Here is a 16,139-nt window from a genome sequence, read left to right on the forward strand (position 1 = left end):
AGAAAGCCTGGTGGGGGCGCCTGGGTGACTCAGTTGGTTAAGCCTCTCCTTCGGCTCAGGTCATGATTCCATGGGGGATCGAGCCCCCGCATCTGGATCAGTGGGGAGCCTCCTTTTCCCTCTCCCTCTACCTGCTGCCCTGTCTTCTTGCGCATATACACACTCTCTCTGTCAAATAATAAATAAAATCTTAAAAAAAAAAAAAAAAAGCCTCATGGAAAGGAAGAATCTAAATGCATCCTGTAAAGAAAATTCCATTTCCTCTGACAATATCATGATGTGTATCCTGTTCATTCCTTGCGGAGTTCCTCTCCAAGTCAATGGCAATTGCGTAAAGGGTCTGAAGGCAGGAAGTGCCTTGTAGTGGCATGAGAAGGAGGCTTGTGGTTGGTCATCAAACTAAATTTAAACCATTATTTGGAGTGAATATATAATCAACATGGGGCTTAAAAATGAAAAATACAGCTGCAAGGGTAGGTTTCTTCCTTTAAAAAAAAAAAAAGGAAAAAATTCAGGAGTGACAAGAAGAAAACAAACACAGTTACATGAGTTATGCATTCTCTTTCATAAGAACGATCAAAGATAGTTTCATCGTAATCTTTCTAGGTACAACAGATGCTTCTCCCCCCTGGGTTAGGTAGATGACAGCAATAACAGCGCTGCAGCTGAGAGTCTCCAAAGCGGACAGGTGCTGGATCTAAGATGCCTCAGATTGTCCTGTGAAGTGTAGACAGTGCTCAGGATGATAGGCCTCGCTTGATCTGCCCAAGGAGAGAGCTGTTCCTGTCTGTTGTCACCTCGTTCGACTTCTCCCCTTTGCTCAAACACCTGCCAGAGGCAGCCCTAAAATATTGCTTAATTATAGAATGTTCGTTGATCCTCTTTATCCCTTCCTTCTACTGCTTCCCCCCCACCCCCTTGTGCCCCTCTCTGGTTCAGAGCTCCTTTAGGCTAAGTACTCATAGGAGTATTACGGTGGCGCCTTTTCTGAGTCACAGTCAAGGGACTGACGAGATTTTCAACCCTGCACTCCTAGCTATGGAATTATTCTTAGGCCTGTAATTAGCAGTTGTAGGTTCAAATGTGGAATGCCATGTTATTTTTTAAACAGGAAGTTAAAAAATTTGGGGGGAGGACAGCTTTTCTCATTCTCTTTTTCTGATTGAAAAAAAAATGATGCTAATTATATAAAATGTAGAAAATACAAAGAAATCTAAGGATCTGAATAACGCTTACTTTCCCTTCATAGATATATATAACCAAAATGGGATTATGTTCACATTAGTAATATATTGTTGAACATCTTTCCATTTAAACAAATATAGATCTATGTCATTTATTTATTTTTTTAAAGATTTATTATTATTTATTTATTTATTTGAGAGAGAGAGAAAGAAGCAAGCACCCTGCTGAGCAGGGAGCCTGACATGGGGCTTCATCCCAGGACTCTGGTAGATATTTAATCTACTGAGCCACCCGGGAACCCCAGATCTATGTCATTTATGATATCTGTTCAGTCTTCTGTCATCTGACTGAACCATAATTTATTTAACCACTTACCGCATTTAAGATATAAACAAAACTACAATGGACATCTCTGCTGATACATTTTGTAGTGATTTGGAGTTCGGTTTGTGATGAACAGGGACATGGAAGGAGATTGCTCATCCATCTATAACATTAAAGAAATCTGAAATAGGGCAGTCAAGGGCTAGTTTGATGGCTCCACATGCATTTATCTTTTTTTCCTACCTTTTTTTTTTTTTTTAATTTATGATAGTTACAGAGAGAGAGAGAGGGAGGCAGAGACACAGGCAGAGGGAGAAGCAGGCTCCATGCACTGGGAGCCCGATGTGGGATTCGATCCCGGGTCTCCGGGATCACGCCCTGGGCCAAAGGCAGGTGCCAAACCGCTGCGCCACCCAGGGATCCCCCTACTTTTTTTTTAAAGATGTTATTTATTCATTTGACAGAGTAAACATGTGAAATGTTTTTCACATGTATTCCTAACTTATAAGCAGGGAGAGAGGCAGAGGGAGAGGGAGAAGTAGGCACTCTGCTCAGTGTGGGGCTCCATCCCAGGACCCTGAGATCATTACCTGAGCTAAAGGCAGATGCTCAACCCACTGAGCCATCAGGTGCCCTCTTTTTTGTACTTTTTTGGCCATACTGCATGACTTTCATTCCTCATGATTCAAGGGGGCTGCTGTAGCCCTGGCCATCATGTTCACATTCCAAGCTGGAGGAAAGAACAAGGGGAGAAGCAGAAAAGTCTGTACCTTTTCGTTTAAAGAACTTCCCCCAGAATCCCACAAAGCACTTCTGTTTCTTGTCTAGAACTTAGTCTCCTGGCCATACCTAATACCTAGAAGAAGGGGAAGGCAGAGACTCAGAAGCAGGCAGGTATCTCTGGCTTATCTATTGAACTGTTTCCTTGGTGAAGCTTTGTGGAAGTACAGCAGCCAGATCAAAGCTTTTTCAAGGATTTTGTTACGTGTTGACAAACTGCCTTCCAGAATCATGGTACCGATTTGAAGTGTACTAATGTGCCAGGGTGAACTTTAGTGAGGCTGTGGTTCTTTTGTGAGCATTTTATGGGCATCTTATTTACTTACTTACTTACTTACTTACTTACTTATTTATTTATTTATTTATTTATTTATTTATTTATTTATTTTTATTTTAATTATTATTATTTTTTTTATTGGAGTTCAATTTGTCAACATACAGCATATCACCCAGTGGTCATCCCGTCAAGTGCCCCCCTCAGTGCCCTCTACGGGCAATCTAAAAGGCATTTTCCTGAAGCTGTGTTTTTTCTTTTGTTTAAATCACACATTCTACAGAGAGTAGTAGTACGTGGATTTTTGATATATTTACAATTTTTCTTCAGAATATATATCTATTTACCGTTGTTTTTCCCTTCAAAATGTACATCTGTATAAGTAGAGGATTCATTCCAAATACTGGAAGGACATTTGCCTGAGAATTTAAATGTTTTTCACATGTATTCCTAACTTACTTGTACGTTGAATTAATAAACTAATCAAACTAAGGTGGCTTTCTCCCAGGTTGAACAATCTGGCCAGTTTAAGTAAAAAGCATAGTGAAAAAGCTGCTCTGCCCCAAGTCAATGCTTAAACATAAATGTTTGATTTTGGTTATACCATGGTGTGGCCATCAGCAGCTCAGAAAATAAAGAACTCATCTGCCGGTGGTTTTCTCCTCTTGGGTCGGGTCTATTCTCTCCGTCAGTGAGAGGGTATTAAAGATCACAATTATTGCCAAATTGCTATTGCCTTTGTTTAGATGTTATCAAATGTGGTGTCGCTTTGTTTCTTGACTTGGTTATTCAGACTGGTTATCTTAGCTTTTTTCCCATCTTTTTTTTGTTTGTTTTATCTTGCATGTGTTACAGAACAAGATTCACTTCTCTTCAAAGTTCAAAAAAGACCTGCCAAAGTACTACTATCATTATGGGATCACATAAAAACAGATGATTATTGTAGTTCTACTTTTCAGTCAGAACCAACTTTGAAAAAAATACGACAGCTGGTACCTTAGTAGGTGGAAGTACCTTGAATATTCTTGCGTGTTTCCTGTAAGTTTAAAATCATACCAAATTTAAAATTATGTACACATAAATGGATGTGTATTTTATCTGAGAAGTAATGCCAGCTACTTTAGTGAAGAACGGTGGGATTTGGATGGGGAAATGAGTCATAAGAAATTGAAACAGATACATGTGTCTGTTCTTTGTTAAGAAAAGATTAAAGCAATAGTAGATTTTTTATTAAACCTCCTCCACCTGTGGGTACCGAGTTTACTGTCTTTGGAGTTTGCGTAAACATGTTTTATCTAAAACTATAGTACTTTTTAAGCTAAATTTGTTTTTCCATTTGTGGAGTCAAAGAAGCTTCGTGTCTTCTTGGATTTCTACACCTGACCTCTACCTACATTTTGGGGTGAACTGTGGGGGTGAACCACTGTCACCTTGTAAATTTGATTACAAAACTAAATTGGCCTAATATTTCCTGAGCTTTTCTCTTAGGAAAAATGGAAAGCCATTGGGTATTCTTTTTCTGGTGTTCAAACTGATCTTGCTTTGCACTTCAAGCTAAAATCTCGGTCTACTTTAACCATGGGCAGAAAGTCTTGTGCTGACACGGGATGCTCCTCACTACCACAAGCACCTCCCTGACAAAGACACTGAAGCTCTGGCTTTCTCTCTTACACTGGATCTGAGAGTTGATATTAGTGCAACGCAAAACAAACAAAAAACCAAACCAAACAGAAGGAACCACCTGAGGGCTGTGGTTAACTTGTCCTTTTGTGTTTTGACAATATTTTTTTCTCTAAATCAGTTATTACTTAGCCACTCCACGTGAAATAAGCCTATCTGTAGTTTTTGCCGTGAATTGATGTCTGCTGTTATTTCCAATCCATTTTCTTGGGTTCATTGTACCATAGCGTGTTTGCTGATTTTTGTGCATTTGAACTCCTCGGATCCCTTTAAACCTTTGGGCCAGATTTTCATTATATATATAGTGTCATGGGGCACCTGGGTGGCTCAGTTGGTTGAGCTACTGGCTCTTGGTTTGGCTCAGGTCATGCATGGTCTCATGGGTCATAGGATTGAGCTCTGCTCTCTGTGGACTCCGTGCTCAGCAGGAAGATTCTCCCCTCTGTCCCTCCATGTGCTGTCTCTCAAATAAATCTTAAAAAAAAAAAAAAAAAATTATAGTGTCCTGTATGTCTGGCACTGACATGCTTTACTTTTGTCATTTTTTTTAAAGATTTTATTTATTTATCCATGAGAGATAAATAAATTTTTTTTAAAAAGATTTTATTTATTTATCCATGAGAGACACAGAAAGAGGCAGAGAGGGAAGCAGGCTCCTGATGGGGAGCCCTATGGCAGGACTTGATCCTAGGATTGTAGGATCACAACCTGAGCCAAAAGGCAGATAGATGCTCAACCACTGAGCCACCCAGGTGCCCCTACTTATGTCATTTGATGAAATAGTCAAAACAACCTCATGAAATGCATGTTTTTATGCCTATTTTACCATTGGAGGATACCAAGGCCTGGAGATGCTAGGTGAAGTTACAACGTTCTCTTAGCTGGTTAATTGCAGAGGCAAAGTTCAGAAATACTGTGGAACACTCTGCCTAATTTGGGTGATCCTTTCAATCAAAGATGCCAAGAAATACATGTAAAAGGATATGTGGGCTGGGTTTAAAGCATGAAACCTAAGTAGTGTTGTGCAGTGATTTTGTAAGTCTCCAGTGGTCCTCTCCCTTCCCTGCCTCCGGAGCTTAACTCAGTCTCTTTTTAACACCTCGGTTTTTGTCTTGGATCCTCCAAAATCATTTCTGGTGAAATGGGACACTAGCTCTGAAAAGCACCTCCGGTCTTTCTCCAGATGGAGGCTGGGGTTCATGCCAGTCTCTTCTCTAGCACCAGCTGAGTCATGTCTTTCAAACATGTGCACAAAGTGGCTCCGATGACCAGAACACAGTGTGGCTCATCCTCTTCTCAGAATTTAGAAAAACAAAACCAACAAAAAGGGATTGAATCTCTTCGCCTGAATGGAAGTGAAGCTAGACGAATTCAAAGGAATTTTTGGGTTTTAAGGAGACCTTGCCCTCTTCTTTTGGGCAAGTGACATTTAATTCAGTTGGCCCCATTAGAAAGAAGAGAAAGGAGGGCATTTGCAGTTCAGTTGAGCTTTCTCCTGTGCAAAGTGGCTCAGGAGCAGGCAAGCAGTGTGTCAATTAAGACACACTGGAAGACCAACTGGAAAAACAACACGTTGAAACATGTGTTGGGCACGGAGAGCCTGGAAAAACAATTTTCAAAGTATTTTAGCATTTAAAGTAACTCAGTGGCTTAAAAACAAACTTCTTTTAAAAAATGATTGCGAGATTAAAGCTGCTTCCCAGATGTCAGACGCAGCTGATACGGGGAGCATGTCTAACACATAGCTATCAAGATGGAATGTCAGGCTCTGGACCACTTATAATAACAGTAAAAGTAGGATTTGTGTTCTGTTAACCTCCACACCATTCATTATTTCTTGGCCATACCTCCCCACCAATTTGATCGTCGACTCCTAGGGCCCACACTGGATCATCTTCTGATACGTCCGTGTGGGAGCAGAAGATGACACGGGCACTTAGGGCTATAAGCCTATTTAAGTGGCACGAAGTCAACACTATGTGCTGAGCAGATCCCAACGTAAGTATTTGAGGACAGCATCACTTCCTCTGGAGCTTGGCTGTAGAAGCAGTACCGTGTCTTAACCCTGGAGGGAACTGGCTGCCTTGGACTTCCTGAAAGACGGTATCACTTACACAAAGCCTAGCAGACTGCACATCATGGGCCATTTAAAGATTTTCAGTTGTACTTTTCACCACACCCTGCATTTTCCAAAATTGATTTCGGGAACTGAGGCCCCATGGAAGATACAGCCCGGTTGTAAACTCTTGTCGAATGAATAAATGGATGGACGCAGTCCACTGCCTATTGATAATTCTAGAATTCACCATTCTTAAAGGACCTCATCTTTTCTCCACTTCTCATTCCCATTCCCTATTTTTGTTGGTGAAAAAGGGGAAAGTGGGATAATATACTTGATATCTGGAAGTAATAAAACAGTGAAATAAACTCTTATGCTGTTTGGTTTCAAGAGAAGGAATTTGACATGGTTTATATAAATCTTTTATTTTCCTTTAATTTCTATTTTTTAAAGATTTATTTATTCATGAGAGACACAGAGAGAGGCAGAGACACAGGCAGAGGGAGAATCAGGCTCCCTGAGGGGGAGCCTGATGCAGGACTCGATCCCAGAATCCCAGGATCACAATCTGAGCCGAAGGCGGATGCTCAACCACTGAGCCACCCAGGCGACCTTGATTTATTGATCTTTTAATAGCATTGGAAAGAGGAAAAAATGCTAAGCGCTGATGATAAAATTGCAGAATAGCGAAGTTCTCTAATGGGGCTCTTGGCCTATGGTGAACAAGCAAAACCCAATCCCAGTCTTTCTTTTGTTCTTGCTTTTTTTAGGGAATTAGGGAAAATAAGGTTAAGTAAGAGTTTGGCTTAGTGTGCAGAGGTGAAGTCAGGTTTGCCCGCGTTGGGTGACGTTGGGGACCTCGGCAGGGACATCGGGGTGCCTCTGACACAGTGGCTCACCCTCTGGAGCGAGGTGGGCGAGTCACACACCGTGGGGCTGAATCGATGAGTCACTTGGTGTCCCCAAGTGGCTTTTCTCCCGGAGGGGCACATTCCCGGAGTCCCCTTCTTTCCCGGCCCGACAGCAGAAGGCTGGACCCAGCCCAGGAGAGTGTCACAGTCTCCTGGGGACACGCTGCGCTCCCCGACAGCGGGGTAGGGAGTGGGAGTGTGCAGGAAAGGCGGGGGCTCACGTGGATCTCTGGCCACGGCTGGCCGCGACCCAAGCGCAAGTGGAGGTTCAACGGAGGTTCAACAGGGGAGGCTTCGGGCTCGGCTGTGATGCACGTCGAGGGGTAGAGCCCGCTAGTTCAAGCTACAATCCCTGCCATTCCCTGAGCCATTCCCTGAGCATTCCAGAGGACTCCGAAAATGTTTTTGAATTGGCAAGTGAATGGTCGAGACTGGAAACATGCACCAAAATAATGCTTCTGGTCTTGTGTCATCTTTTATTAGAGGATTTTTGAAAATCCCCTATTTGTCTGTGAGTTATTATTCCTGGGTCGTAGACTGCAGCGCCGTTTGATGAGCTGCCGAAGTGAAAATCGGACCAACTCTGAATTCCTTGTGGTTTCAAAGGAGGATGGGCTTTCTCATTAATACGCGCACTTCCATTCTGCGAGCAGGCACCTTTATGGAATGGCATGAGACGGCCTGGATGGTTTTGGGATTTAGCCCGTGGATGGTCCGAGTGCTTCGCCAGTGGCCGTGTCGGCTGTGACCCTTGCCACCCAGCTTGGACCTCGCTGTAGCTTCTCTCCGGCGCCGGGGACTCGCAAGGGGTGGCCCGCTGCAGGATTTGGGCAGAGCAGAGAAATAGAATAATCCTAACCACTTACAGTGTTACGAAAGCCGCTTTGTTGTGGCAAAGAATCATCGATTAGGGTGACAACAGGAAGGATGAAAACCTGGGAAGGAGTGTGAGGGCTTTGGAAATAAAATGTCTATTCAGCCAGGGGAAATGCTGGCAGTTTATTTCCCATCATCAGTGTATCGCGGTTCAAAAGCCCACGTCCCACTATCCAACTGGATTGATAGGGTTAAGCAGAGGGACACTTGCTCGATGGCTGCTAGTCCCCCTGGGCTGCCAGTTCAGAAGTGGGCTGTGAGCTGTCAGGTGATGGTGGCTCCCCTGCCAGAGGCTCCCCCTGCGGTGGGGCTGGGGGTGGGGGGCACCTATGTGATCAGTTTCCACTACTTTCTGGTTTTAGGTGACAGCAGAGGAAGTAACTGGAGAGAGTGTACATCTGGGCCTGGGAGAATTAGTAAGTGTGTACGCCAGCTGTCTTTGTTCCTGTGGCTAGGACCCACCTCTGGTGTCAGTTGGAAGAACTAAGTACCATTGGCACAAAACAAAACAAAACAAAACAAAAGGCTCCTCTCAAAGAAATGCAAGATATGAGTAAGATATGATGTGTCATTTCCTAGGTCTTGAAATTCAAATAAGAGCATACTGCCAGCATGTTTAATGTAACTGAAACACGGGCAGCCTTTATCCCCAAAATGCAACAACAACAAAAAAGCAAACCGACTTCTTGGGTATTTGTATTTTACTTCTAACTGGGGGAACATTTCAGAGCTTTCATGTGAGCCTCGGACAAGTCTTCTTGCCATCTGGTACAGGATTAAACACTGGCATGGCGTTTGTTGTCTGCTGACAGTGGGTCAAACTTACTTGGCAGGTCCTCTCTTGGAAATTATCATCCTCACGCAAATCTGTTTCAATTTTCATTCTTAACACTGATGGGTTTAATCAGACTGGTTCCCAACGAGCCAGTTGCCAAGTTCGTTTAGCGCTTTTTAAGCAAATAGTCTCCGGTATGTCGTGTACGTTTGTTACAACGTTAAGAGGGTGGTGAATTGGTCTGGTAAATCCAAAGACATTTTAATGTCTGATTTTTAAAAAATAAGACGGTTTACTTATGCCCTAAATTGGGTTTGTGAATATTCCGGTTGCCTCAAGGGTACTGTTTTTGCAAATGCTGGCTGTATGCAGAGCACCTTGCTATGTATGCCCCCTCGGGTCATTTCTGCCATCGAAAGAGCTTCTGTTCCATTGGAAGAGATGGAGCATTAGAAAAGAGAGAGTGAAAGGAAAGCTTGAAGAGAGTCTGGGATTGTCCAGGGACTGGAGCCAAGTGGTACTGAATGTGAATTGAGTTTAGAACCAGTCAGCCTTGATTTTATGACCCCAGGCTGCCTTTAAATTCCCACCTCATTGGTGTTCTCTTTGACCACCTCTAGCTGGTTTGTGGTAGAAAAGAAGGGGCAGGTTGGAGGCTACTTCTAAGTCCTGTCCTAACAGCTCTGTTGATGGCAGGGAGCCCTGAGTAACGTGACACTAACGTGAAACTCAAATATATTCAAGTGAGGGTGGCGAGAAGGAGGAGCAAAAAGGCAAAAACACTTGTGCTGAAAGATGAAATCTTTGCCCGTGGAAATAGGCAAGCAGCTTATGTTGCTAAGAACTCTAAATTCTTTCAAAATCAAGCGCTCAGAATCATTTCTATTTTTATATCTTTGTATGCTTCCAGCAATACAAAATGTATTACATAGACCTTCTCTATTTCAGAAAGTCTTTGTTGTGTGGCTTCCTTCCATAAAGTTAGTGTAATAGGTCATGGGCTGGAGGATAAATTCATCTCCAAACACCAGGCCTTTTCCTGGGCTTTAAGATGCTGGTGGGTTCTATTTTTACGGAGAAGATTTTATCTTTGCCTTTAATGGTTCTGCTGCTAGTCCGGGTTTTATATTTACAAAATGCTTTTAATTTTTATCCCTACCTAGTGCATGGTGCACAATAGGCGAACAATTCATGCTGTTGAGTAAACTTGAACCTACGCTGTCAGCCTTGGGCTTTGGGGAGGGAGCAGCCTTCCACACATTCCCTGCTGAGGAGGTGAGCTTGGGAAACCCAGTAAACTGGTCGTGAAATCTGCGGGTGCCTGTGGCTGTCATTAGTTTCCCTGATGGGGAACCCACGCGTTTGTTAGCTTCTTTTGCTCCTGTCCCATGGATCTGGGTGCCGAGACCAGGATGGGTGAAGTGGCTTGTCCAACTAGGTCAAACAGGATCAGAGGTAACGTTAAAACTCAGGTATGCGTGACGCAAGACTTTGATCCTTCCAGAACACACAGTGTCACACCAGTATAGGTTGTCGACCTGGAAGGTGCCTGTGTGAGTAGTCCTTTTATTGAGACCAGGGACCCAGGGTGACTTGGATCCCCGCTGTCCTTGGATATGAGTCTAGAGGTGGGATGGAGAGGGGATTGTCAGACGGGGTGGAGGAAGGGATGAAGGGCGGAGGAAAACCAGAAAGACTGGAGGAGGGGAAGCCTGGAGGCCCCAGTGCTCCTCAAGGTGAAAGGTCACGCAGGAGGCTGGAGAGGAGGAAATAAGAGCTAAGTTAACGATTCCCTGGAGGCTGATGGGAGGGACCAGGCAGAGAGGGGAGGGAGACCAGGAGGGTAGAGGGTGGCCAGGCCGCCTCCCCTTCCGCTCATTTCAATGCCGGTTCAGCCTTAAACACAGAATTTCCCTGGAAAATAAGCTGGCTTTCTAAATTCATGTGTCTATTGAAGAACATATTAATTCAAGAAGGAAAAATTAGTTCACACAACAGTTTTCCAGCCAAACATCTTCTCAGAGAAGCCCCGACCTTTTTTGCCCCTGAGCAAAAACTTTAGCTCCTAACAGCTGAAGCTCTTTTTGAACCTGGAATCTTCTCGGAGCCCAGACTCCTGACATGAGTGGAGGTGAGGAGTTTTCTGTGACTGTGAAGTGAGGCAGTCTGGGAAATAGTGGTCAAAGGGGCCCCCAAAGAAAGAAAAGACCACTCCCATTATCTTGGTTAGACTGGCACCCTTTCTTTGCCACACACACCACCTGGGGGTCTCCCTGTGAAACCCTTAGAGGCTCCCTCCCCCCCCACTCCCACCCCCACCCCCACCCCCACCCCCAGGGAAAAATACCTTTTGGTGTCAGGAAAGGTTTTCCCTTTCTTGGGAGCTGGCATTCTTTTTCTTTATAAACAACCCGGGGCCAGGTGATCAATTCCGTTTCCCTAATCCTTGGCCCCATGACGGTGACAAGTCAAATCTACAGTTTATCTTCAATCACAGTTTAGTACCCTGTGGCCTGCATGACCATGCATCATTTTCCTTTTTGTCATGTTGTAGCTTCATGAGTATTTCTGTTTTTTCCTGCCCATGGAAACAACACATAGTCACTTACAAACCTAGGAAGTATAGGAGCATTTTGATAAGGGGGGGGAAAAAAAAGCACCAATGGGCCTCTTATTTGCCTGGATCACCATAAATAGTTTGATATCTTTTTTCCCATTTTGTTCCAATTTTCTGAGGACTGTACAGTATATGTAGTCAGCGGAGACACATAGGTAGGTAGATTACATACATATCAATATATACATATATATTGATATATATATAAATTTTCAGGAGAGATTAGGCTTTGAAAAACAGCAGAGACATTTGGTCGAAGTAAGACTCGGCAGCAAGGGAGTGAAATCAGGAAAGAGGTGGGAGTAGCAGGGAAGTGGGGATTAATCCAGCTCAACTGCGGGTCCTGGCAGACAGTAAGGTTACACTGAGAAATCCGAGAAAGGAAATGAGTCAGTAACTCAGAGGGAGCGGAGATGAGACAGCAGTGTGAAAGGGCCGGTGGCTTAGCCTGCATTCGGGAATGGGGTGACAGGAGCTAAATGATTTGAACAACAGCAGAATGTAGCTTTCAGATCAAATCATCAGCGATCTTTTCTTGTGAGCAAAGGCCTTGCTTTTGCTTTTGGACTGGGAGCCACCCTGGACATCACAGAAGCCGAGCTTTAGGGCAGAGCTGGTGTGGGGGCGACTGGTGGGCCTGCAAGAGGCTGGGAATTCGAGTGGCTTTCTTCTCAGGGCTGTTTCCGAGCAATGAGAACTGCTCACTTGAGGCTCCCTCTTGTACTCTAGTCTTTGGGGAATACCGTGAATGACACTTTTAATTAACAGATCTGCTGGGAACAGAACTCCTGTAAAAGCGTTGGCTGGGAATGGGGTTTGAAGGGTGGGCCGAGGAGGCTCCCACGGTCCTGGGGGAGCTCTTGGACTTGGAAGCCACGGCTGAGTCGCACCTCTTTGGGGTCAGACCTCTCTGGGATGGGGCCCCGAGTGTCCTCCCAGAAAGTCCCAGCGCTCTGTTCCAGGGGATGGAGGCTGGCCAGCTGTGGCGACAGTCCTTAGGCAAGCTGGGCTCATTTACCACTTGGGGGTGCGGGCCTTTTTACTCTCCCCAGATTCAAACAACCCACTGGTTCAGAATGGGAGAGGAGAGTGGGGACCAGCTTTTGGGAACACATCATTCCGGCTCCTGAGTCCTTCCTACCACCAACCCGTAGCTGCATGTGTGACCACAGCAGTGACCTTAGATGCCTTCCACCACACGATGTGCATCAACTCTCTCTCACCCTGCCTGTGCCCCTGCTGCCTCTGGTGCAGCATCGAGATCCTCAGTATCAGAGCATCTAAGGAAGGTTCAGGAAAGAGAGAAAGATTCCTTTCCTTCTGGTACCGTTGTGGAAAGTACGCAGGACGTCCCTACCTTGGAAAACATGTTTTCATCATGTGGCACCTGAAGGAATGCTTGGTCAAAGGGTTTCTTAGCTCTAATTACTTTGCTAAAGGGAGTTTACTTAACTCTGACATCCTCATCAATTGGTTCCTCACTTTGAAGGGCTTTGACAAAGCCCCTGAGGTTGGTGATGAGTTTCCACTTGACCAGAAGTTGACAAAAAACGGTTTTATGGAAGCTTTCAACAGAATTTGATTGTTAAACTGAAGGTGTAACTAAGACCATTGTTTCTTTCTCTTTCATCTCTTTGTGCTTGAGTCAAGTGTTTCTCATCTCTTTAGTTGTCTTTCCCCATCTTTTTGGGTTATTCTTAACAAGACAGTCCTGGTTTTAACATTTTTATTCCTCCCAGTTCATTTTTGATTATGTTTTGAAGACTTGATGTTTTTACAGTATGGAAACTCAACAGTTAAACTTAATTATGCTTCCTTTACCAAGCCTGACTTTTTTTTTAAATCACATTTATTTATTTATTTATTTATTTATTTATTTATTTATTTATTTATTTATTTATTTATTTATAACTACACTCATTTAAAGGCCTTCTTGGGAAAACATCCAAGTTTTCACTCAAGGCAGTTCTCTATGGCAATAACTTGCTGTATAGGATAAAGAAATCTGAAGTTTAGCAGTGGCAGTATTCAAATGCGAGGAAACAGATGCAGAAGAAAAGACAAATACAATTCCATTGGGGGCGGGGAGGAATTGCACTGATTTAGGATTAAATTTAATGATTGTAATAGTGTTTTGCTATGCTAACAAGGATTCAAAGGAAGCTATTGTTATTCAAAATTAAGGTGTGGTTAACCTAAAGGAAGGTCCTTTTCAGGTGGACCTCGGAGGGTCTCTTAAGTGTGGAGGTTGACAGCCACAGTTGCTTTGAGAGAGGCAAACCTAGTTGCAAGGCCTCGAACAAAAGGCTGACAGCATTCAATTTCGTTATCAGGGTTTGTTGTATAGAAATCTAGGAAGAACTCCGATAACAGTTCATAAAACAAAGTTATGGCACCAGATGAACATGCTCATCTTTAAAAGAAAAATATAATAAAATCTCAGAAAGGAGTTGATGGCATGGGTATAGAAGGCACCAGGAATGATTTATGATGTGGTTGGGAGGAGGAAGACAAAGCTGGAGGTCCTGCCCATCTTTCTAAGGACATACGGAAACTCTGGGCAGAAGCTTATATTGTGCCAGTTTCTCTGAGATGAAGTCACAGTGACAAATCCTGGAAGTTGTGTGTAGCGAAAGTTTAATCATGTTTTTCCCTGCAGAAACCTTCATGCCTTGACATTTGGGTTTCTCCACATATCTGGCGCTTGCCTATCTTCCTGCTACTCTGTCCTCTAGCTACACGGTTGTTACCTTGTTGGGTGGAACGTAAGCTTCTTGAGGGTTTCATGTCTTACCTGTGTGACCCTCACAGGGCCTTCCTTGCTCTTAGTAAGAGCTCAGTAATGTCATGTTTACGAGGTTGGTGTCAAGAGCTCTGTCTTTGGCTGAGATCGGCAGAGGTGTCCTCATTATGTCAATTATGTGAGCCTGGGAGTGTGGGAGGGCTGGTGGTGCAGGAGAGCTCAGTCCTGCTTTGGGGGAGGAGTTCACACCATGGCATCCCAGTGACTGCATGGTGGGGAAGCACCTGAGGAGCTGGGAAGCAAAGACTCTTTGTCCGGGAGGAGATACACTGGTGACGCAGAAAACCTTTAAGAGGGTTTTTTGGGGAGGCTGGGACAGCTAAGTCCTGGGTGGTATTCAGAGAGTCCCTGCTGGGGCCCTTGAATGGAGGGCTATGTGGGCAAGTGTGACCTTGGGTGGAAAGAAACACAATGTGTCAGCCCTTTGTCAGCAGGTCCTAAGGAAGAAGAGCCAGTGTCATTTAACTCTTGCGCTGTTATTGGTGATGGTGATAATGATAATCACGCTGACAATTAAAAAGATAATTGTTTTCCTTCTTTTAGTCACATAGAAAAAATCACCACATGGCAAGACCCTAGGAAGGCGATGAATCAGTCCCTGAATCCTATGAACCTCCACCCTGCTGCCACTTCCACCCCAGCATCCCAGAGGTCCATGGCCGTGTCGCAGCCGAATCTCGGTAAGCCCAAAGCTTCCAGTTGGACTGAATGAACAAGTATTTAGCCAAGGGGCTCTGGAGCTCGGAAGCAGCTCTGGCTGTCTCGGTGTCTGCTTATGCATCCAGATGGTTCTTGGGCGCATTACCCTTCTGTCACCTTTGCCTTTTTTTCTTGGCGCCTTTGCTACCTGGTCATGGTATTGCTACCTGGGTTCACCCTACAGTTTCCATGTCTCCTTCAATTGCCTCAATTGGAGTTTTTTAAAAAAATAACTTTTTAAAAAATCACTCCTTTCATCCAGTCTATCCCCGATTCTGTGAATTTAGTCCTGAAGACTTGCAGAGGTGCAATTCTGACCTCTCATCCCATTCCTTCCTTCTTTTATTACGATTATTTTGCATCATGTGCGACTGACACCAGGCTGGGTGCTTTCATGCCTTATCTCATTCAACTCACCACAACCCTACAAGAAATGATAGCATTCCCATTTTATGGAGTAGGAAGATTTTTTAAGGTCACACAGCTTGCGTTTGGAGTTTGAACGGAGCCTGCCCTGGTTTAGAAGGCATTCAGCCTTTACCTAATCTGTGGGAGGCTTCTCGAGATGCCTACCTCAGGACACTGTAGTTCATTCACTCTTCACCTCACTGAGAATGTTTAAATGTGATTTTAGAATTGAGAAGAGATTATTTTCTGCTCATTGCCTTTACTAAAGAGGAACTAAAACTCTGCCCACTAAAGAAATCAGATGTGAATTAATACGCTGCCGCGACGTTACTAATCAGCCTCTGTTGTCAGTCCAGACACACACACAAAGGCTAAGAAGAAAGGGTACTTTTAAAGTTTTATAAAGGATAAACTTTCAGATAACATTTCCATTTAAGATCAGATATCCAGATACTGCTTTATACACAGAATAGTTAATTTTAGAGTGAAAAGAATCTCCTGTTGGATTTTTCAGGAATGAACAGGATAAAAATGGAAGCATTATTCCCAGACACCTTCCCTCATACTGTGACTTAGCCAAAGTGAGTATGAACTCAAGTAAACCCGAGTCAGCCTCAAGTAAATATATTGTCTGTTCTTCCAGGAAGTCTGGATCTGCCATTTTAAAGCTTGCAGATGTAAAATATATCCAAAAGCAAACGACTTGGAGTAACTTCTGTGGTGTCTCATATCTAAGAGGCAGATCAAG

The 16,139-nt window shown here is 43.9% G+C and overlaps 1 protein-coding gene across 1 annotated transcript in view; it reads left to right on the forward strand.

The window, feature by feature from the left end:
- The window catches only part of WWTR1 (WW domain containing transcription regulator 1), a 133,141-nt gene that overhangs the window by 64,874 nt on the left and 52,128 nt on the right, over positions 1-16,139 (forward strand). Inside the window, exon 3 of the mRNA XM_072792315.1 lies at positions 14,828-14,964. Coding sequence (XP_072648416.1) covers positions 14,828-14,964 — 137 coding nt within the window. The remainder of the gene's footprint in view (positions 1-14,827; positions 14,965-16,139) is intronic.

The sequence above is a fragment of the Canis lupus genome, chromosome 22, assembly GCF_048164855.1.
Source record: "Canis lupus baileyi chromosome 22, mCanLup2.hap1, whole genome shotgun sequence".
NCBI classification, from domain to species: Eukaryota; Metazoa; Chordata; class Mammalia; order Carnivora; family Canidae; genus Canis; species Canis lupus.